The 21,317-nt window shown below is 32.9% G+C and overlaps 4 protein-coding genes across 9 annotated transcripts in view; 2 read left to right on the top strand and 2 right to left on the bottom strand.

Annotated features, from left to right (window-relative positions):
• The first annotated feature begins 1,399 nt into the window (after positions 1–1,399).
• On the top strand, positions 1,400–7,686 carry LOC106671068 (protein odr-4 homolog). Of its 2 annotated transcripts, none has more exons than XM_014401868.2 (9): positions 1,400–1,630; positions 5,490–5,657; positions 6,074–6,279; positions 6,339–6,507; positions 6,572–6,739; positions 6,800–6,925; positions 6,987–7,071; positions 7,135–7,308; positions 7,366–7,686. In XM_014401868.2, exons 1-9 carry the CDS (start codon positions 1,526–1,528, stop codon positions 7,515–7,517), a joined length of 1,353 nt encoding a protein of 450 aa, XP_014257354.1. In that variant the 5' UTR covers positions 1,400–1,525; the 3' UTR covers positions 7,518–7,686. The 2 variants fall into 2 exon arrangements, with proteins under 2 accessions (XP_014257354.1, XP_014257353.1); XM_014401867.2 differs by having other exon boundaries at positions 1,401–1,630; positions 7,363–7,686.
• A 4,283-nt stretch (positions 7,687–11,969) lies between these two features.
• On the bottom strand, positions 11,970–15,379 carry LOC106671039. The gene has a single exon (XM_024227344.1). The coding sequence runs from the start codon at positions 13,179–13,181 to the stop codon at positions 12,111–12,113; it is 1,071 nt and encodes a 356-aa protein (XP_024083112.1). The 5' UTR covers positions 13,182–15,379; the 3' UTR covers positions 11,970–12,110.
• Positions 15,380–16,004: 625 nt separating this feature from the next.
• Positions 16,005–17,605, top strand: LOC112127052. Its single transcript, XM_024227345.1, has one exon. It carries the CDS (start codon positions 16,529–16,531, stop codon positions 17,564–17,566), a length of 1,038 nt encoding a protein of 345 aa, XP_024083113.1. The 5' UTR covers positions 16,005–16,528; the 3' UTR covers positions 17,567–17,605.
• Positions 17,606–17,825: 220 nt separating this feature from the next.
• The window catches only part of LOC106671045, a 31,269-nt gene continuing 27,777 nt past the window's right edge, over positions 17,826–21,317 (bottom strand). For 3 of the 5 annotated variants that reach the window (XM_014401804.2, XM_014401803.2, XM_014401805.2), the window contains 2 exons: positions 21,021–21,257; positions 17,889–17,947 (listed from right to left, as the gene is read on the bottom strand). In XM_014401804.2, coding sequence (XP_014257290.1) covers positions 17,925–17,947; positions 21,021–21,257 — 260 coding nt within the window. In that variant the 3' untranslated portion in view covers positions 17,889–17,924. Of the gene's footprint in view, positions 17,948–20,381; positions 20,460–21,020; positions 21,258–21,317 lie in introns of all 5 variants that reach the window. The other 2 variants (XR_001341157.2, XR_001341158.2) reach the window with 1 other exon arrangement.

The raw sequence follows: 21,317 nt of genomic DNA on the forward strand, positions 1-21,317 counted from the left end.
AGGGGGTGCATCGATCAGGTTGACAAACTAGCAAAAACTGGAACATCCCTCTCACTTTTCGGGACTGATCTCTTTAAAATTAAAAAACTAGCGATTCCCTTCTGTGGCATAGGAATACACTCCATCAATGAGCACCTCAGATAATCGGGTAAAGAGAAAATGAGGGAACAATGGAACTCTCTCATTTAACACAAACAATCCAAGAACCTCCTAACAACCTTTGGAAGGAAAGAGGTAACAGAATGTATTAAAGGAAGCAGGAAAAAACTGCGAATCCTAACAGAATTCTAAACAGTAAACTGCAAACTAAATGGACCTCTGAAGAAGATTGGCATAGCCCAACACGGCACGTGCAGATTCTGCAGAAAAGCAGAGCACCAATACACCTACAAGCAAACTGTGGTGCTACACATGCCGCAGGTGTAAGTGTTTTGGGATATACATCGTAACCGAAGAAGAGATTCAACCACTGAAACCGGGCCTATTAATCAAGTTCCTTGGTGAACTAGGACTTACCCGTGAGCTTTAAGCACAAAACGGAGGATACAGGATATCTATATTAATTTCGCCTCTATGATCTCTATTAAGGATATAGTTCTTAAAGGGCGCACTATTATATCCACTCAGACTAATACAAATGGTTGATTGCACTAAACCCAAGGGCTAAAGCAAAATCGACATTTTACGGGATATTTTTATTTCTATCTATCTAACTAGCGATTTCCTAATGGATCAAGTTAACAAAACTGATTGAACAAAACCCCGAAGATTTAGTTATAAAAGTCTCTGCTAAACTTACATTAGACCTACAAGGTTTACACTAAAATCCGAGTCTGGTAGGTCTTTTAATTGATCATTGCTGATCATTGTGATAAGAAAAAAAAATCAGTACACATTACAGTTATTATTTAGTCAACTGTGGGATAAAATTTCTATTCGTGGTCAAAGAAAAGCTCAATTCTGCATGTATAACTTATGGGCTATCAAGGATGGAGGACGATAAAAAGCATGAAGGTGTTTTTGAGTGAGAAATAGCCCGAGGAGGAGCATAGTATTCCTACTTGATAGTCGCAATACACAAGACTTTTTAGCTACCTTGATAAATCTAAGTCTTTAAATCTTTTAAAGTTTATGAGGATGTTTTAAATGGAGTTGTATAATCTTGGTTTCCGGTAACACTTCTATTAATCCTGCCCTACGGTTATGATCTTAGTCTGCAAATGGACATGCTGAAATGGTTGCTTGCACTAAACCCAAGGGCTAAAGCAAAATCGACATTTTATGGGATATTTTTAGACAGTATATTTTGTTCCCCTAGCAGTGACGAAAACGTTCCGGTCGTGTAGAAGGAGAAGGGTGACGAGGTCGCCACATGGTGGCATGGTGCGAACTGCTGCCTGGAAGTGGGTAGGAGAAACTTTACAAGTGACAACTTGCAGCACATGCTCTCTTGCTGTCATGAACGCGTTTCTTGTTGTCTGTTGTTGTCTGTTTTGAGGCGGTTTTTTATCAGCCCAGCGTCATCATGGTAAAGTCATTGCCCGTCTACGCCGATGAGAAACTTCTGGCCCACCTTACAAACATCTCATGTGTTGAAGGTGGTGTCACTTCTGGTTTGATTGTGGGACAGGTATATTTTTGCATGTCTCTTGAGCTTTTTTTTGTTTAACTTATAAATAATATGATAATAATAATTAAAAACTACCCAAATGTTATTTCCATGTTCATTATTAAAAATAAATTAATGACAAATATGCTATCCTTATGCCTTATGTCAGATCTGTTCCATATGCCTTGATTACAAAAAATTCTACAAAAACTTGCCAATTTAATTTTCTACTCTAAGCATTTCATTTGAAATTTTATTATGTTATATTACTCATAATTTTATTATATATTACTTAATGGAATATATTATTTATTAAACTTAAAAATTTAAGTAACCAGGAAACATTTGAAATAAAAAGAACAAGTCATGCATATCTTTTTAATAGCCAAGTAACAATATGAAAAAATTTTTGCATTAAATAAGCAATAAATTTATGTGTGTCAGTTTTGCATTAATCGGGGTCATTGGGTCATACATAATTGATGATGCATGTAGTTATTTCTTTATTTTTATTATATCGTCACTATTAGATGGACACTAGAGCAAATATAAAAGTTTTATATCATTAATTGTGCAATATGTCATGTCTTTTTTAATAATGAATAATCAAGCAGACAAAATCACAAGAATTAAAACTAAAAATATTCAAATAAAAACAGTAAATTAGCTCATACTAATAATATCACATTTACTATTGGTAATTTTAAATGTAAGAAATGTTTGATATGCTTTGGAGAAAGTGGGACTAGATAGGATATAACTTTATATATTGTAATAAACAACTTTCACCACAAATTGTCCTGAATGGAATTCCCAAAATCTTGCAAACAGGAAAAGTCAAATTTTTGCCAAAATGAGATAATTCCAATATGTCTTTAGGCCAGACAAACTGTTTCTTTCTTTAAGACAAGAAGGAAACAATTTCAATTTAAATGCAATGTGTCTTTTTGGACATTTTGGAAAGTTACTTTAACATTTTGCTCTATTTGTAAACTCCAACGAATATTTGTCTAGGTGCGACAAAAAGATATTTTTTTTAACTTATTTGCGTTAGTATTTGTTTCGTTAGTTACAAGTGAAATTGTGTTACATCACCTGTAAAACATAATGGTTTTTAATACGACTTAATATCCCATTTTGTACATCTAGCAAATCACAGTTATACATGAAATATCTGAATAAATGTATGTGGTATAAATAATCTGAAAGTGCCTTAAAGCCATGTTAAAAACTAGATAAATGTTGGTGCATAATGAACACCAGAAAGTCCAGATGTAATTGAATAAATTTAAAAACCAATTTACTAGGACAACTACATTGGATTTGCTGAAATGTGAGCCTAATAAAAAAACTGTTACTACAAAAATTGCATTTGTCCCAAAGGACTAAACATTAAAATCACAATCCTGAAAAAAAAATTTACATCAGTTGCAAACTTTGGTATATACCAATCTGCAAGGTGACAAAATATAATTAGGAGGTATTTAGTCCTATTCTATCAGAAAATAATTGATTTAGCAATTATTACTCAATTGAAAGAAATCTTCACTATTTGCAGTTAAATTTCAATATTTTTATGAATTTGTGTCCAATTATGCTGCAGACACACCATTTAAATGCAGAAGCAGCAACCCAAATTTTGTATTCAAACACCAATGAGATAAATGATTTATTAGTACAGAATAAAAACATTTCTAATTTTTATTATAAATTAATATGGTGAAAATATACTATTCCAAGAGTATCCCTTGTTTTTTCATTTGTTTGGTGAGTCTAATTTTGTTTTCTGAGGACCTCCTATTCATGATATTTCAGGATTCAAATATTTTTTAATTTGATATCTTAGTTTGTATTCTTACACTGTGCCATTTCCATCTGACTTCACATGCAAATACTCCATTGCACTCAACCTTTCACACATTCTCTTCCCTCTTGTAAATTAAGGTGAATGGTATTCAAAACATCAAACTGATATTTTGGCAATGACGACAACAAACAGATAGATATTTTTTAAAAAGTCTTCACAATCCAGACATTAAAATGATAAAGATAGCCACAATTACTAATTAGAAATTATTATTATTATTATTTTTTTTTTTTTAAGTTGTAAGTATTGCACGCTTGTTGTCGATAAGTTTATAAATATATTTTTAAAAAGCTTAAGGAAAATAAAAATCAAAGTAAAGATTTTTAATAATATATATACATTTGTGTATAAATTTTTCACACATAAATGTTGAAATATTTCGTGAGCAGTTTTTCAACTGTTAAAAGGGAACAAGTGAAAACACTTGTAGTCTTAGTTGTAAGACCAAAAGCTAAGGTAAACAACAAAAAATAGGCCAAATTAACAGCTGTCGAAAGATCTTATTTACAAAACAAGTAATGAAGGAATAAAAATTAAATCAGTCATCATAAATGATACACCAAGCTCTCTGGAAAACATGTGTTACGTTGATATAAAATATCCTATTGGCAAACATTTTATTAGCATAAATGACTTGTTACAATTCTACAAAAATTATTTCTAAAATGATTTTATACAGTAGGGCTAGTGTAAATGATACAATCATTAGACATTTTTCTATCTATGGTCTTTGAATTATGTATAATGTGGCTGAATAAGGAAAAATATGAACAGAGTTAATATTACATAAAAACTATGTACAATGTTCCTTTTTTCGTTTAAGGCAATACTTATTTTTGGCAAATATTTTATTACAAATCATTTTAGTACAATTTAAAAAATTTAAGTGTCTAACCGTTTTCTTCTTTTATAATTAAGCGTGGTAGAATTAACCAAATTGCTTGCAAAATAACAGCTCTCTTTGTCACACATTATTGAGTACCTTTTATGGCTAACATTAGGTAACAAGAGATAAAGCCAATAATATGTGTTGCCATTGTAAGTTGGGTCTAATTTATCAAACGATTTGCTTAACTGTTACAAGCAGAAATGACAAAATCATTAGTAAGCCGATTATCTGCAATTTTTGTTTTTCATATAAATTTTAACTTCCTTGCAGATAAAATATTAAATACCTTATTTCATCAATAGTTAATTTAAGAAAAACGGCAGATATCTCTACAGATTATTGAGAAATCTGATTTTTTTGAGCAGCACATTGAACTAATGTGAAAACATGCCAGAGATTTTCTTTTTAAAAGCACTTTTAAAGTAAGATATGAACAGTAGACAAGGTTGTTAGTGGTCTTGTGTTAATTGAGGGTCATGGGATCACATAACGATTGAATTCCCTCACTGTCAGAAATAAGAAAAAGTAAACAAATAAATGAACCATTTAGTCTTATCTTTAGCAGTAACATTTAAAAATGATTATTTAGTAATTGGTCTCATGATCTGTATAATCAAACCCCCTTTTTCACAAATAGTGTAATAGTAAAACAGATCTTAAGTCAAAAATAAGTTTAAAAAAATAACTCGTCATATTCAGTAATTTTTTATATTTAAAAAAATTAAGCTTTCATCATTATATAGTCAGATTGAAAAACAAAATTAAGTCCTAACTATTATTTCATACTTTCATTACGACTAATAACAGAATTTCAGTAATAACTGTTTAGGCTTTATGTAGAAACTACTACTAAACTAAAGGGGGGGGGGATTTTATTCATTTTTCCATAGCACATTTGTAAATGGTTTTTATACATATCCCTCACAAAATGCCCATAAATACAAGGAGGAATGATTCCGTTAAAAGCTGAGGTGCTTGTCCGTGTCTGTCTGTCCAGGGGATGGTGCTCATGCGCGGGCTCCTCTTTTCCTTTCCATATTCATACCAGAACAATAGTTGGACTCCTGGTCTAAATGACCCGTAGTGGTTGAAGGCAAAAAAAAAACTTTATTTCTTTTTTTTAGCGAACACCAAAAAAGGATATAGTTGTTCATTTGACAGTGACACCGGTACCAGAAGAAAATGGCCGGCCGATTAAAACGGAGGTAACTAATGGAAAGCCGTTGGAGTTAAGGTGTGTCAGTGAAATATTAGAGCTCGATGACACATGGTTCACCTTCCACACAGAAAATGTAAGTTGACCAAAAAAAAAACTTTCTTAACAAATTGATTACTTAGTCCTAGACTTATGCTGTGATTATTTGTCAATTAGATGACATGCTCTTACTTTGTTACAAACTTACTAGTGAAAACAACCCCAAAACATAAGTAGTTTTTAAATTAGGAGTGTGAATGTACTCTCATTCATTCTATTGGGTGTTTTTTCGTGTTCACAAAATAATTCCAACTCTCCAAATATCAATTTATTTACGTGTTTTGTCCAAAATATAATTTCTTTTTTTTCCTATAACAACTACAAACATTTTGGTAGCAGAAATATGAGAATGATTGGATCATTAAATTGATACAAAATAAATATAACATCAGCTTAATTTTCGTTTGAAAAGATTCAACGAAAGGTTATTATTTTATATTCTTTTTTCCAAAGGTGTCTCGAATGCTCCCTGGTGGAATGTGGATTTTGGGTTTGTATTTTTCAAGCCCAGAAAATATTTTTAACAATGAAAAAACTTTGAACAAGGTCCGGTCGATAATGTCATTTATAAATAAGAGTACTGCACGGAATGAATGCCTGTTCGGCGACCCACCTGGAAACTATAAACTGGTCTTTCATTACAATTCAAAAAGCAAACAGTAATTATTAAACAATTTTACAAGATGGTGATGCATTTATAAACAATGTTATTTCATAGATTTGCCTGCAAAAGCATTGATTCAAGCATGGCTTTTGCTAATGCAGATTGGAAATTTCAAAATTCTCAGTTTGTATGGCATAAAGTTGAGTCTTCATACAGCTTGAACCGTTTTGAGCCTTATGAAATCGTAGATGAAACTCCAAAGCCTGTGATTGTATATTTAAAGGTACTTCATCCTTCTATTATTCTCTCGATTTATATTGACTTAAGTTGTTTTTCTTTTTGTTTAGGATAAGTTACAGAAAATAAGGAAAGAAATTGATGCAACGATTTGCACTGTTAATGGCGTTTTTAGAAAAAACACTGACACTCTACAGGATATAAAGATGTTAACAGATCAACAACGAAAAACAAAAGAGAAAGATGATTCATTTAAAGTCTTCATGTATTCATTGACTGTATGAATTTGTTTTAAAAATTAGGTCTTCTTAGGCAATTACAATTCTTTTCTTTCTTAGGAACCGCCTGAAGATATGGCTTCTAAAGTGGTTGTGCAGATGACTTACGGAGAAATGGTTTTTGACGGGATTATTGGAAGCCAGGTGTTTCTTCATGAAAACGCTACAGTCGATGAAACAGTCTTAGTATGTGATTTAGAAATGTTCTCTAATTAATACATTTTGTATTAAAAATTTCATTTTTTAGGCTGTGAAACAGGATATACTTAGATCACTTGCATCAAGACTAGAAATGCATTGGGATTCTTTTGATTTGACAGATGAAAACAACAGTATGACAATTCAATTCTGATTAAAGATAATTAATATATTTTATTTGTTCGTTTAATTCACAGAGGTACATGAACCTCCACGCAGAATATTATTTAAAGATAAAAGATCCGGTCTCACGTTTTCAGACTACATTTATAAAAACGAGACAATTAACGATATTGCATCAAATCTTCAGCTGCATCTTGGAATTTTAGTACCTATAAGTGATTTGATTGACTGCTTTGAAAGACCGTACAGTAAGTAACTTTTGGCTTTTTTAGATAGCTTTATTTTTAAATAAAAAATTTCAGCAGGGAAATTAAAACCAAAGATGGATACAGGAGAACAAAAAGCAAACCACTTGGGAACGGATAAAAAAAGTGATAATACAAATCTTATACTATATGGTATCATGGGTGCCGCTGTCGTTTTAGTCATTTCTTTATTTTTACACCTGTTTACTTAATAATTTATAAGTAGAAGTATGAATTATGACTGAATGTGTTTCTATTGTAATATTTTAAAAGGCCAAAAAATATTGGGCAGTTGATACTACTCACTATATAGAGCAGTGATACTTATAAACATTAAAAAAAAAAAAACAACGGTGTTTTATGTTAATAAAACACTACTGGTCCATAAATAACCTGTTTTTACTGCAATAATTAAATTATTGTCTTGATGAAAACACAATCTCTGTGATAAAAGATGAATATAACTATTCATTTTTAACTAATCACTAGCTGTTGTCATCACCTTTATTGTAATATTTTTTTCCACAATGGTATATTTGTTGCATTTATTTGAAATTTAAGTTGATTTTGTTCAATGAATTGTTTTATTATACAATAATGACATTTTTGCCATCAGTTGTTATGGATTTATATTTTTATGAAAAATATATTCTATTGGGTTGTCCGGAAAATAATGCAGGATTTTAAGTTTTCATTAAAAAAAATCTATATAAAATATTCTGTTTACGTTTACAGGATTACTCATTTGTATGAATGTCAACACTTATTAATCCTCTTCCAAATGATATTGTTTGTTTACCTCTGTAGCATTCCGCTACTTGGAAATAATTCAGTCATCCTTATAATGTCAAAGCGAGAATTTCGTACGATTTTCTTTTACGAGTTTAAACTCGGCCGAAGCGGAGCCCAAACGGCTAGAAACATTAACCAAGTCTGGGGCGAGGGTTGTGTTAATGAGTGCACTGTGCAAAGGTGGTTTAAAAAATTTCGGGAGGGAGATTTCAGCCTTGAAGATGAAGAAGGTCGTGGAAGGCCTTCCTCTCTTAATGATGATGTTCTGCGATCAGTGGTGGAAGAAAACCCCAAAACAACTGTTCGAGAACTTGCAGAGCAACTCAAAGTCAGTAAAACGACCGTCGCTGACCACCTCAAGGCGATTGGAAAAGTGAAAAAACTCGAAAATTGGGTTCCACACTCATTAAACGATCGCCAAAAAAATCAGCGCTTTGATGTTTGTGCATCACTTCTTTGTCGAAACAAAAATGACCCATTTCTGGCCAGAATTGTTACATGTGACGAAAAGTGGATTCTCTACGATAACACTAGACGTTCTGGACAGTGGCTCGACAAAGGAGAAGCTCCAATACATTTTCCAAAGCCCCCAACTCATCAAAAAAAGGTAATGGTTACGGTATGGTGGGCTTCATTTGGTTTAATACACTACAGCTTCTTAAATCCTGGCGAAACCATCAATGCTGAATCATACTGTAACCAAATTAATACCATGCATCAGAAATTGGCAGTAATGAAGCCCTCTTTGGTCAATCGGAAAGGGCCCATTTTGTTGCATGACAACGCTCGACCACATGTGTCACGTGTAACGTCACAAAAATTATTGGAGCTTGGCTATGAAACTTTGCCTCACCCACCCTACTCTCCGGACCTCTCGCCTACTGACTACCATTTTTTTAGACACCTGGACCACTACTTACAACACATAATATTCAAAAATCAAACGGAACTGGAAAATGCATTTATTGACTTTATCAATTCTAAAAATTCTGAATTCTACTCAGACGGAATTAATAAGTTACCAACACGTTGGGAGAAATGTATTGAGAGTATGGGAAATTATTTTGATTAAAGAACATTGCTTTAAAGTAACTAGTTTCTTTTTTTTTGTTTAATACCAAAATCCTGCATTATTTTCCGGACAACCCAATACATTATTAAATATTTTTTGTATTCCCTTATTTTTCCTTTCTCTTTTAGTTAAGATTAACTTCTTAACATGTCTGCTACTGACGGATGCCATGGCATAGGGTCCCCTCCCTGAATCTACTGGCGTAGTCTATTCAGCGGGTAGTGGAGCACGTTTGGAAGGGTATAAAAACCTTAGCTTCAATTTAGACATTTGTGGTTTTGCACTCGTGTAGAAGAGACCCTCCGGATATCAATCTACTGAGATTGAACCCCATTTGTATGCTTTCAGCAATTATTTAAAATAAGAAAAAAGGTAAAGGTAAGTAAAAAAGGTAAAACATTAATTCACTATTATTTGTTAAATATTTATGTAAGTTTTGTGATTTATTGTGTTGTAAATTAGGAAAATATTAGGAAACGGAAAGAGAACTGTCAAATATGCAACCATTTTTGCTGTTTGGCTTTGTAAAACATTTTACATACCTATTCTGGAAAATGTTTTTTAATTTTTGTTATTTTTATACAGTTTTTATTTTATTTTTTATGTGAGTAACTAGATTAGATTAGAGATTTGATAATCTAATCCTCTTTACGACCTGTGCACCATGGGTAGTATTGGTCTATTGTGCATTTTCATTTTTTTTATTTTTTATTTAGAGCTCCTCTTTAAGCTTAAGGCTTTTAACAAGACCACAAAGCTTTTTCAAGAGCTCCCATGTGTATACTTCAGGCCAATAGGTAGTCATTTATGGAAAAATTAAGTATGTCATAGACCATTAAATAAATTAGTTAGATATGGATAGTACCAATGTGTAAAATGAGATGGAAGAAATTGAGTGCTCCATCTACTGGTGAGATAATTGAGTTAATAGGAAAGAATATATTTACGAGTGTGTGAGTTTGGATGTAAAAACAACATTGGGGTCTGAAATGAACTATCTGTTGACGGCCGCTAGAGTTTGACTTTGGTGTGACAGATAAGGTCATGGTCTGACAGACTGCCAAAACATGAGGTGTAGGATTTTCAGAGAAGTGATGTTTGTCCCGTTCACATATCTATGGTCAGAGTGCATCCTTGCATATTAGCAAGAGTGGGAGCGTTCAGGAAATCCCAGTGGTGACAGTGGGAATCGAACTCATGGCTGCAGGGTCTACAAGTGTCTGACACACTAATCACTCAACTTCCAATGTCCCCCACGTGCAGACTGGAGCTTAGATTATATAGGAGCCAACCTATTTATGACTTGCGCACCGAAACTATTATTCATCGATTGTGATCCATTTTTTTAATCCTCATTTAGCTGATGAAATTATGAAATTAATGCTTTTTACCGGAACCCAAAGCTTTTTTCAAGGTTTTCCCATGTGAATCCTTCAATCCTCGGCTTTTCCTATCCCAGGATTGGGAATCTCAGCCTACATAGTCCTTCACAACAGAGGACATGTTCCTCTATTTCTTCTTCTTCTTGGCAATATCTGCACAGGGCTGTTTCTGCCACTCTGAGTCCATACATGTGTCTCCGGAGTCTGCCGTCAGCAGTCCAACTATCATTCTAGCCCTAACACGTCCTAGATTTAGTAGTTCTGCTGTTATTTTCTGCTGTGATGGTCCTGTGATAAACTAGTTTGCATGTCTGTCCTGAGCTAAATTCCCATTGAACGGAGGAATTATTTTTAATCCAATGTCTAATGGATGCACGTTTTTGGAAGTTTGGTAAGCCAAAAAAGGGTTGGGCCAATAGGTATCATCAAACTTTCTTTGGCCAATTTATCAGCCACTTCGTTGCCCCTCTGCCCTGTATGCCCTGGGTAATTTTGTTTTTTCCCCCAATGTCTGACAGAGCCCTAATTTAGTCCCAAGCAACTGGACTTTACCGCCGATACGGCAATTGCCTTCAGTGCCAACTGGCTGTCCGAGTAGATGGCTATTCTTCTATTGACAATACCCTTGAACCGTTTTATCTCTAGCATAGTGTTCAATAGCCCCAGTTTCCGCTTGAAAGACGGTGGCATATTGTCCACTACTTATATGAATTCTAATCCTTGGTTTATTATCATAAATCCTAGCTCCTGATCCATATTCAATTTTGGAGCCATCTGTAAACAAGATATGGTCGGCATTAACTGGGAACTGAGAGACTAAAAGGAAGTTCTATGCAAAAGAGGTGTAAGTCAATTTGTGGTGTAGTAATTCATTCATATCTAATTGATTACTACTGAAAAGTGCCTAAATAGTTAGAAAAGTTCTATACCGAAGTGCCACTGTAGTAAAAAATGGAAATTTACTCAGTAGCTCAAAATTTACAAAACTACCCATAAACATCAAATTTGTTCAAAAGGTGATTTTTTCACTTGCACCACTTTTGCATAAAACAGCTCAAGTATCTGGTACTTAATATTCCACAATTGCCCAGTTATAATAAGATGTGTGCAATTTTGACCCAATTATTTAGGCGATAAATATTAATTATTATTCTGAACAGTGGAAAATTTACAAGTTTTTCTAAAACTAACAAATCATATGGAAATATTTTCATTACAAATTATTTAAACTTATCACTTAACTATTACTTGTTTTCAATTAAGTTATCAATATAAGATATTGCCTAAAAAAACAATTTAGCTTAAGATGTTGTAATATAATTTTCTAAATTTTATAAAAGTGGCCATGACATAATTTGTTTAATTTTATATATTTCATTATAATATATTAAACACTAACATCTAGCAGAATCAAAATACATAGTTAAGTGTATTTTTATTCCAGTGAAAGAAAATTAGTCAGCTGGTTTAATTATACTTATAACAATGGATTATTTGTAAATTTTATTTAAGCCTTTTTGTTCCAATATTAGCACATTTCACAAGTGACAAACAATAATTCATGTCGAAGACGAAAATTTTCCACGGAGCAGACGCCCAACGGTGCATCCTGCCAGAAAAGCCAGTGCAAGAGTGCAAGCGACTAGAAACTGTTTCTCGCCTTCCCACCATCTATATTTTGGCTGGTTGCTTAATGTTTGGGAGTTGTAGACATAAAGAAGTATGTACTTAATTCTCGCATATTCCGGATGGATAATTTCATAGTTTTTCAACTCGATATCTTGGGAACCAGTGTCACTTTTAATTTTCTTAGACACAATGACTTTTTTTGCATAACCTGGATGATCAATAAATTCAACAATGCAGATCGATTTGATGTTTGTCCCTATTAAGCTTTTACCCCAAGTCCAAGATTGTGGAGCTTTATTCAAGCAATAACTCAAGTTTGTGTATAGAGTTACTTTTTGAGTATTCCACTTGAACTGAGACTTTAAGTTGGTAGTTACGATCAAATCTTTGTATATCATGCTGTGAAGGTCTTCCATGTTACAAGGGTAAAATCCGTACTTCGTCCATTTTTGAAATGACTTCCTATGCCAGTGGAATTCGTAATTTGATGTTTTTGAAAAAGTTAGATTGAAAATAATGGACGGTGCTTTGAGATTGTTTCCCGGAGCAACCATGTTGATAATGTTGCTGTAATACCTTGGCTGGACTGATTTGATATCTGGTTCCTGTAAGTCTAACACTAACCACATGATTATCTCAAAAACTTCAATGGGCATTTCAAATTTATCTGGGTGTCGTAAATAATGTCTTAGAAATGGCATGCCTGGCAGCAGCTCATTGTAATGTAACATTATCTTCCTAGCTTCCATTGGATCGCTTGTAGTAAATATGGGTGGACAAGGATCTAGTTGATTTTTCGGCAGTAGCTTATCACAAGCTGCCTTGTAGAGGGTGAATTTTAAATCAACTGCTTTTACATCACGGTCCATAACTTTAATAATGGCATCTCTTACTTGTTCAATAGAAGAATGCTCCCTGTCCAGAAGAATTGAATGCTTATTTCTTCCCAATTCCAAGTTTTCAGAAGGTTGAAGTTCACAGTTAGGCTCCATCTGTCTCATTATGCTGACAACTTTTAATAAAAGAACTAATAAATATACGAATATGTGCAGTGTCAACAAACAATAGTGTAATGGTGAAAAATTTGAACAACTATTGTCTCATATGTGAAAATTTGGAAATATTTAAAACAAAACAGTTTAAGAAATAAAATAAAATTTTACAACTTACTGAGCACTTTTGGGCAGTTTATACATAAGTCTATAAATTTCTGTTTAGTATAGTATCCTTGCCACCTACTTTTATAATAAAAACCCCAACACATATTTAGTCAGTTTTTTAAGTTCTATTTCTTAAAATAAATAGATGGTTAAATTCACAATTTCAAAAAATAGTAATATCAATGTAAATGTAGCCTGTATATCATAAATATTTCATTATGCAATAAAACTTCTGTGTTGACTGCGCACAACTCACTAACTTTCACCAGGTTATTATTTTTAACTAATACAAGTCTATTGTTTTGCACCATCCTGCTCAGACAAGATGGACAACTACTGATTATAGAAAAATGGTGATATTTGACTGACTTCTGTGCTGTAAAAATAGAAAGGAAAATTTTTTTCAACAATGCTATACATTACCAAATATGCTTGTTCAATTTTAAATTATTTTCTTCTGAGAAGTAACTATATAAAAGTAATACTGATATAGTGGATTTTATCTAGAAATGTATTTCTCAAACTATTGCTGTAAAGTTCTGCACTCGCAACTGGTTTAAGGAGTTACTTATATATAAAACTTAAAGTTGAAGTGCAGTTAATAGATTTTTTTTTACTGATTACTCATTTATATAAGCTCTACTCTTTAAGGCCAAAATACCTAACTGTATACCAAACTGCCAAAATTGTGGGTCCATTAGACAATGTATTAAAAATAAGTCCTCTGTTCAATGGGAATTTAGCTCAGGACAGAGACATGCAAAATAGTTTCTCAAAGGACCATCCCAGAAACTAACAGCAGAACTGTTAAATCTAGTATTATGTCTAGAAATATATTTCTCAAACTACTGCTGTAATGTTCTGCATTCGCAACTGGTTTAAAGAGCTACTCACATATAAAAATTAAAGTTGAGGTGCACTTAATCAATTTTTTACTGATTACTGTTTTATATAGCTCCACTATTTTAGGCATACCAAAATGTGCCAAAAATGTGGATCCATTAGGCAACAGATTAAAAATAAGTCCTCCATTCAATGGGACTGTAGCCCAGGTCAGAGGCATGTAAAAAAGTTTATCAAAGGACCATCGCAGAAACTAACAGCAGAACTACTAAATCTAGGACGTGCTAGGTCTAGAATGGTAGTTGGACTGCTGACTGCAAACTCCAGAGACACATGTATGGACTCAAAGTGGCAGAAACAAGCCTGTGCAGATATTGCCAAGAAGAAGAAGAAGAAGAAGAAACAGAGGAACATATCCTCCGTTGTGAAGGCCTATGTAGGCTGAGATTCCTAATCCGGGGAGCTCTTGAAAAAGCTTTGGGTTCTGTAAAAAGCCTCAGCTAAATGAGGAGCTCTATATAAAAAAACAATAGATGAATACCAGTCGTGGTAGGTTGTAAAGAAGCCAGCTTGTATATAATCTAAGCTCCACTCTGCACATTCGGGATCATGGTAGTCGAGTGATTAGTGTGACAGACTTATAGACTTTGCAGCTGTGAGTTCGATTCACACTGTCGCCACTGGGATTTTCTGAATGCTCCCTCTATGGCTAATATGCAAGGATGCCCTCTGACAATACACATTGTATGGAATCCAATTTATGGCTTCTCTGAAAATCCCATACCTCGTGTTTTGGCAGTTCGAGGTCAGACCTTGGTCTTATTCATCACACCAAAGTTAGGCTCTAGCTGTCAACAGCTAGGTCATTTCAGACCCTGATGCTATTTTTAAATCCACACTCTCACACATTCATAAATTCATTTTTTCCTATTAACTGAATTATTTCACCAGTAGGTGGAGTACTCAATTTCCTCCATCCATTTTACCCAATGGTACTATCCATATCTAACTAATTTATTTAATGGTCTATGGCATACTTAATTTTTTCATCAATGCCTCTTTCAGACTGCACTTCTCACTAATAATTAAATCACTCTCAAATTATCCATAAAGGAAACCCAAAACAAGCAGACAGCTATTAGCCATGCTTATTAACATTTGTTTGCATTTTTCAATTCTAATAAAGTGTTACTATTATTATTACAAACCGAGATATCTCAAAAGTAATAAAAATAATATAAAGTAGTAATAAAAATAAAAAGAATAAAACAACATCTGAATATTGGAACAGGGGACCTAAAGGCTTGAAGTGGTGTTCAAGTGCAATTTTCATGTTGGGTAGCATTACTACTAAAAAATGACATTCTTCTATTAACTCGGACACATTGAGCAACCTTTCTTTGCATGCTGAACACAATGTGGGCTTTGGCTCAAAAGTAAGTGTCCATGTGTCAACCTTACATGACCTATTCTTAGTATCAATATGATCTCTTTTCTTAAGAGAAAAATAGGATTTTTTTTAATTTTTCAAAATCAAATCAGATAAAAATCTAGTAAAATAATTTTAGTTATAACTAAATAATACAAAGCTACTAAACAAATAGCTTGTACTATTATACTGACTTAGACCTTAATTATTCAGAAATCGCGAGATCATCTTCAGAGCTCAAAGTGTTTGTTCTCTGTGTTGATGTGTCATTATTGTGTGTCATGGTTAGAGTGGCCAAAATGCATCAAACACTTTGAGCCCTGAACTTTATCACAATAAAGATTGAAACGTTGGCACGATAAAGAAAATGTTTTTCTAAAACCTACGTCACACCAGACCGCATCTCACGATCTCCAAAAAATAATTTATAAGAAATTTTGAAAAGGCTTCGATGGATGTCACACCTCACAATTTCTGAATAATCATCAACAAATGGTCACTAATCACCACACATTAGACCGTAATTTTAAACTGAGAAGTCCAATCACAAGATTATACAAGGAACTAAACAAGATGACAAATCGGCTTCTTAATAGTTAAATAATGAGACAAATTCAACATGTGGATATTTTAGAGCCTGTACTAAGAAATAGATTAATATTATTAGCTTCTATACCCTTATATATAGTAAATACATCATGCTGAACCGAATATATTGCCAACTGATATTATTTGAAAAATTAAAAAAGTTTGTGCATGTTTAATGCCCAGCTTGTAATGTCAAATAACAGAACAGGTGATAGTGTTTTATCATTTGTATTAACCAAATTTAAAAGTTCAGTGCATAGTATGTGAATATTATTCATGATAAATCAAAGTTTTATGTTTGGCAAGATTTTATTTCCAACTTTGTCTAATGGATTTACTGATCGATTATCCGAGTGAGAGGTACTTCATATTGCCAAATGAGTCAGGAGAGTGTACATTGAGAGAAGGCTCTGTAGTAGTGAATAATGTGTCTGAAGGGGAAGTCATTGATCATCCACAAATGCCCGATGTCGGTCACCTCTCTCATGATAATAAGTTACAGGCAGTTCTTTTGATGATGAAAAAGTATCCAATCGAGAGTGAAATGAAGTTGAGCTATTTTGTGTCATCAATTAAATCTCTCCCCGAAGAACTGATAGATACAGAGTTTGATGACAGTTTTAAAAAGATGCTCATATCATTGCCGGAGGAGCTTCCGAAGTTTGAGACCTTACAATTAGAATTGGTAGCCAATCCGACAAATGTGCCAACAAACTTGATAGACCTGTTATTCTGGATGTTAGTAGGGTTGAGGAATCCTCGCTTTATCAAAATTCCTGAGGAACACATGGAGGACTTGCTGAGCTGCTTTACAGACAGTTCCCTTTGCCCAGATCCAATTTTTGCATTTAAAGTGTGCTCTGATCCACCGGTCCAACTGACAAAGTCACAGATCTTGAAAAAGCATTTCGGATACATCGGATGCAACAACGGGGATGTATTCTCTCTACTGTATTATTGGAAAAGGTCCGGGACTAAGAGATGCTTCAATGACCAGTTAATCCATGCATTGAAACATTCAAAGGGGGACTACTGTTGGTCCAAAAGTCCCTTTGGATCAGTTTACAAAACGGTTCTAGTGATTGAATATTACCCTCACCCAGATCTTATGTTTGTTGGTGACAAACCAAGCCCACAATTAAGCCTTTCCTTAAGGATCCCATCATACGAGGCTCCGTGCTTCTTCCACATTGGTTCAGCTGATCTAGTAGAAATATCATACGTATTTATTTATAAGAATACGCTCTTCAGGGAAATCATTGTGGATTACTCGATGGAAGTACTCGACTTTGGCACAAACCTTTTCTTTTGTATGATTTTCATATGTATACTGGCCAGGACAATTAGAAATCTTGTTCACCTATGAAAATAATCACTTTTGGATAATAAAATCTTGAAGACATAATTTTTGTTCTTATGTTATTTAAGTTAAAAATAAGCCAGGGCAATAAAACAACAAAATTTAGAAAGAAGCTGTTTTCTTTTTTTTACATTTAAATTACAGGTGATTTTAATTAATTATTGTTATGAATAGTGTTTTTTGTTATTTGAAATGAATTGTTTTGTTCCTATTTTTTTTTTTAAATCTTAAATCTAAAACTTCAATAAATAAATAAGTAGCAGTCTCTTGTTTAATTTTTGGATTTTTTACAAAAATAGTTATTTTGATTTAGAGATTTCATTTTTGATGAATTTTCACTGCTTCCCCCTATTGATCATCCAGTTTAGTAGTACAACCTGGGTGTAGCTGTAACAAAAATCACAATCTTAGAATTTTTAAACCTATATTCATAATTGAAAATTGTAGATGCCTAAATTTAAAAATTGATATTTATTTATACTGCTCATAGTTTTGTACTAATAGCAATAAAAAATTCTGGTTCTAAATTGAGACAGTTAAATCTTCCTGATAAATTATATAACATTAATTTGCAAGTTCATTACTGTCTCCTTGTCCATTACTTGATGTACAATTTTAAATATTGTAAACTGTGTGACTAAAGTTGATCATTTTGATCTTCCAATTGTTGGTTTTGTATTTTTCAATTAAAATAAATGTTAGCACATTGCTTCTAAATGCTTCATATTTTTTTTACTAATAAAAGATTTAATACAAATTTATTTTCAAATAAACTATTACATTTTCCTGTCCTGCCACTTAATTATAATACCTGCAAAAACATTAAATAAACACTACTTATAATGGTTAAATACTATGTATGTTGTGTATCTATTCTTAAATTGACAACCTGAGGTACTAACAAGAGGCTAGCTTTTTAAAAGAACGACGTAATATACAAGTAAAAGCAGAGAGTCAGTAACCAGATCGAGATGCTCAAATGGCTGCAGTTCAATACAAAATACGCGAGAAAGACAGGAAAGAGAAGGAATACATGCGGAGGGCCGGCGATGACCTCAGCTGTTTGTCAGCCCATAAACCTTCCACTTTATATATACTATGGTAAAAATTAGTCGTGTTTTTTAATTATTATTATTATTATTTTTTTTTTTTTTACCGTTTCTCACAACTTCAACAAACTACGAAACCACAGGTCACTAAGAAACATACATTAATATTTTTATTGTATCGCTTATTAATCATCTATTTATAAAGCCTTGCAGCTAGTTTTGAAAACTTTTATCACTTAGATCTACAAAAAATTTTTAACATAAAATATTTTCTTGTATCGTTGATTGACTTGTGTGAGTCACTTGTATAAGTCCAGTGGCTCCATTAAATTTCACTGTGGTCTTGGAGGATTTTTTTTTAATGGGTTATGAATAGGTCTTGTACATGTATGTGAAGGTCATAATGAATAGTATAATTAGACACATAAAAGTGAGCATTTAGAGTTTTACGCAGAAATTTTGACTAAAAATATTGGGGAAGTTAAGAATTGGAAATTTGTTTAGCCCCATACTTCACAATCATAAGTCCAGACAAGTCTTATCATTGTTTTCTACAATAAATTAAAAGTTTGCATGTTGGTTTGTTTCTTGTTTTCTGTTTTGTGTGGGAATTCAGTCATTTGCCTACACAAGATCAGCAGTAGGTAACAGGATTCAATTTATGTTCTCTGGAGGCAGATAGTTTTACCAATGTAAACATGCATCTAACTCATTCAGGTGTTATATATGTTAAGTGTTTATATAGATGTTTGAATTATGTGTAAGAATGCTGTATCATCAGTAAAGGTATATGTTGAAATGTTAACATATTTAGGAATATCTGCACTTTATATTGAAAATTCACCAGCTAGCAGCCCAAACCCATCATCAACTCTAACAACAATTGAGTCTTCAACTTACTGTACATGTTTGTAAATTGTGAATTGAATTGATAAATAAATATAACTCTTATATTAAAGTTATATATTATATTAAAGTTGAGTTTATTCCTTATGTGGTCACCAAAAACATCAGTTTCCTTCTGGGATGTTTGTTGAGATTAACATGAGGGAGGATGTTCTTTAGTTTCCAAGCCTGAGTGACAGACTCCATCACCTCTTTCAAATCAAGAAAGACACTCAAGCAATGTTGCTTTTGTTCAATGGAAGATAATAGAAGAATAAATTATCTGGGAAAATATTGGCATTTTCAATTGTGTGCAATAATCCTTGGAGATGGAATATTTTCTAGAACTTCGGTGGATAGCAGACTAATGAGCCAATAGAAACCAGGAAAATCAGAAGGTTTATTTGGCTTATGAATCATGTATTTTATGTAAAATAAACCTGTTAGGCAAATTTTGTATATTTTTGTTGTAGTTAAACCACACTGGTGTTTTTCGAGGAGGTAGTTGTTTAACAGTACATCGTACATCTCATGGAATAAATGGTTTAGGAGGAGGATAGAGTTAAAAAATTATGATATAAATTAAATAATTAATTTAGTGGTTTAGCTGTGAAATTATTATAAAGATATTAAATAAAATCTTGAGTTTTCAAAATTAATAATGCACACCACACAATGATTTAAATTAACTTTATTCAACACTACTCTTTTTAAAAATTTGTTAAGTGACTGAGACTATGAACTAATTATTTACTAGTTAATATTATTTGTCTTAAATAATTGCACAGTAAAGGTCATCTTGCCAATTCCAGACCTCCTTTTCAATCTCTAATGTCCTAAACATTCAGTTAATTAAATCTTTCTTTCATCATTCATCATTCTCTTACTTTTTTGTAGCTGGGATTAGCAATAATTATAGCATTATTTCTCTGCATTGTTTGAAAACCTTTGTGATTCCAATCACCCTGGAATTGAAGGTAAATTAGAAAACATTTCATATTTCAGTAAAGATAGTTTAGAAGAAACTTGATAGTAACAGTTTTTGACAAGTTGATTTTCAAATCATGTTTCGTCTAGATATTTTGAAATTAAACACTAAAAATATAATATAAACACACTGGAATTCAAGAAAATGAATTCAACATAACAAATCGATGAAGAGGAAATTTGTAAAAACAATATCACACAAAACTTTTTGGCCGAGTTACCCTCTTTGATGCTTTTTGGGGGTTCAAAAGTTTTCATAATCACTAAAAATTTATTTTAATTTAAATTGGCTAGGTCAAATAAGCCAGTAAATTACAATTCAATACTTAACTGTTTTTTACTTTCAAACCATGCATTTCAAGTCAGAGGCTCAATCGAGAATATCAATTCTTGTGTAATTTATGATATAATTTAATATTTTTTGAATTTTCTGTTTAGACATGCAAGACGTACATTTATCTTGTATATGTTATGACAATACACAAACCATCCCTATTTATTACATGCAGGTTTAATCAGAATTTAGCCAAATGACTTACAGAAGGCACGGAAAGGATGATCCCGCCAAAGGTAAGTATTCTTGACAGGGGACAAGTAGCTGTCCCTCAGATAGAAAGGAGAGTGTCTTGAATAAAGTGATTCAAACGGCTTAAGTGATGGGTATGACCACCACCAAGGGTCTCTGGTGTACCTCGACAAAGGGACATAGCTCCTGGGAGAGAAGAGGTCAGTCAATGGCCTCCTGGTGATTCCTCCACGGCTGTAGATCGGAGTGCCTGTGGCAGAGTAACATTTTTATTCAATTTTTCAGCTTAAATATGTAAATCTAAAGGTTT

The sequence above is a fragment of the Cimex lectularius genome, unplaced genomic scaffold (assembly GCF_000648675.2).
Source record: "Cimex lectularius strain Harlan isolate CLEC.00 unplaced genomic scaffold, Clec_2.1 scaffold179, whole genome shotgun sequence".
NCBI lineage: Eukaryota > Metazoa > Arthropoda > Insecta > Hemiptera > Cimicidae > Cimex > Cimex lectularius.

Coding starts and splice junctions, on each gene's coding strand:
- LOC106671068 (XM_014401867.2), top strand. CDS start 1,526: ATGGTAAAGTCATTGCCCGTCTACGCCGATGAGAAACTTCTGGCCCAC. Junction 6,740..6,799: donor TCTTCATGTATTCATTGACT/GTATGAATTTGT, acceptor TTTCTTTCTTAG/GAACCGCCTGAAGATATGGC. Junction 7,309..7,362: donor CTGCTTTGAAAGACCGTACA/GTAAGTAACTTT, acceptor AAAAAATTTCAG/CAGGGAAATTAAAACCAAAG.
- LOC106671039 (XM_024227344.1), bottom strand. CDS start 13,181: ATGAGACAGATGGAGCCTAACTGTGAACTTCAACCTTCTGAAAACTTG.
- LOC112127052 (XM_024227345.1), top strand. CDS start 16,529: ATGGATTTACTGATCGATTATCCGAGTGAGAGGTACTTCATATTGCCA.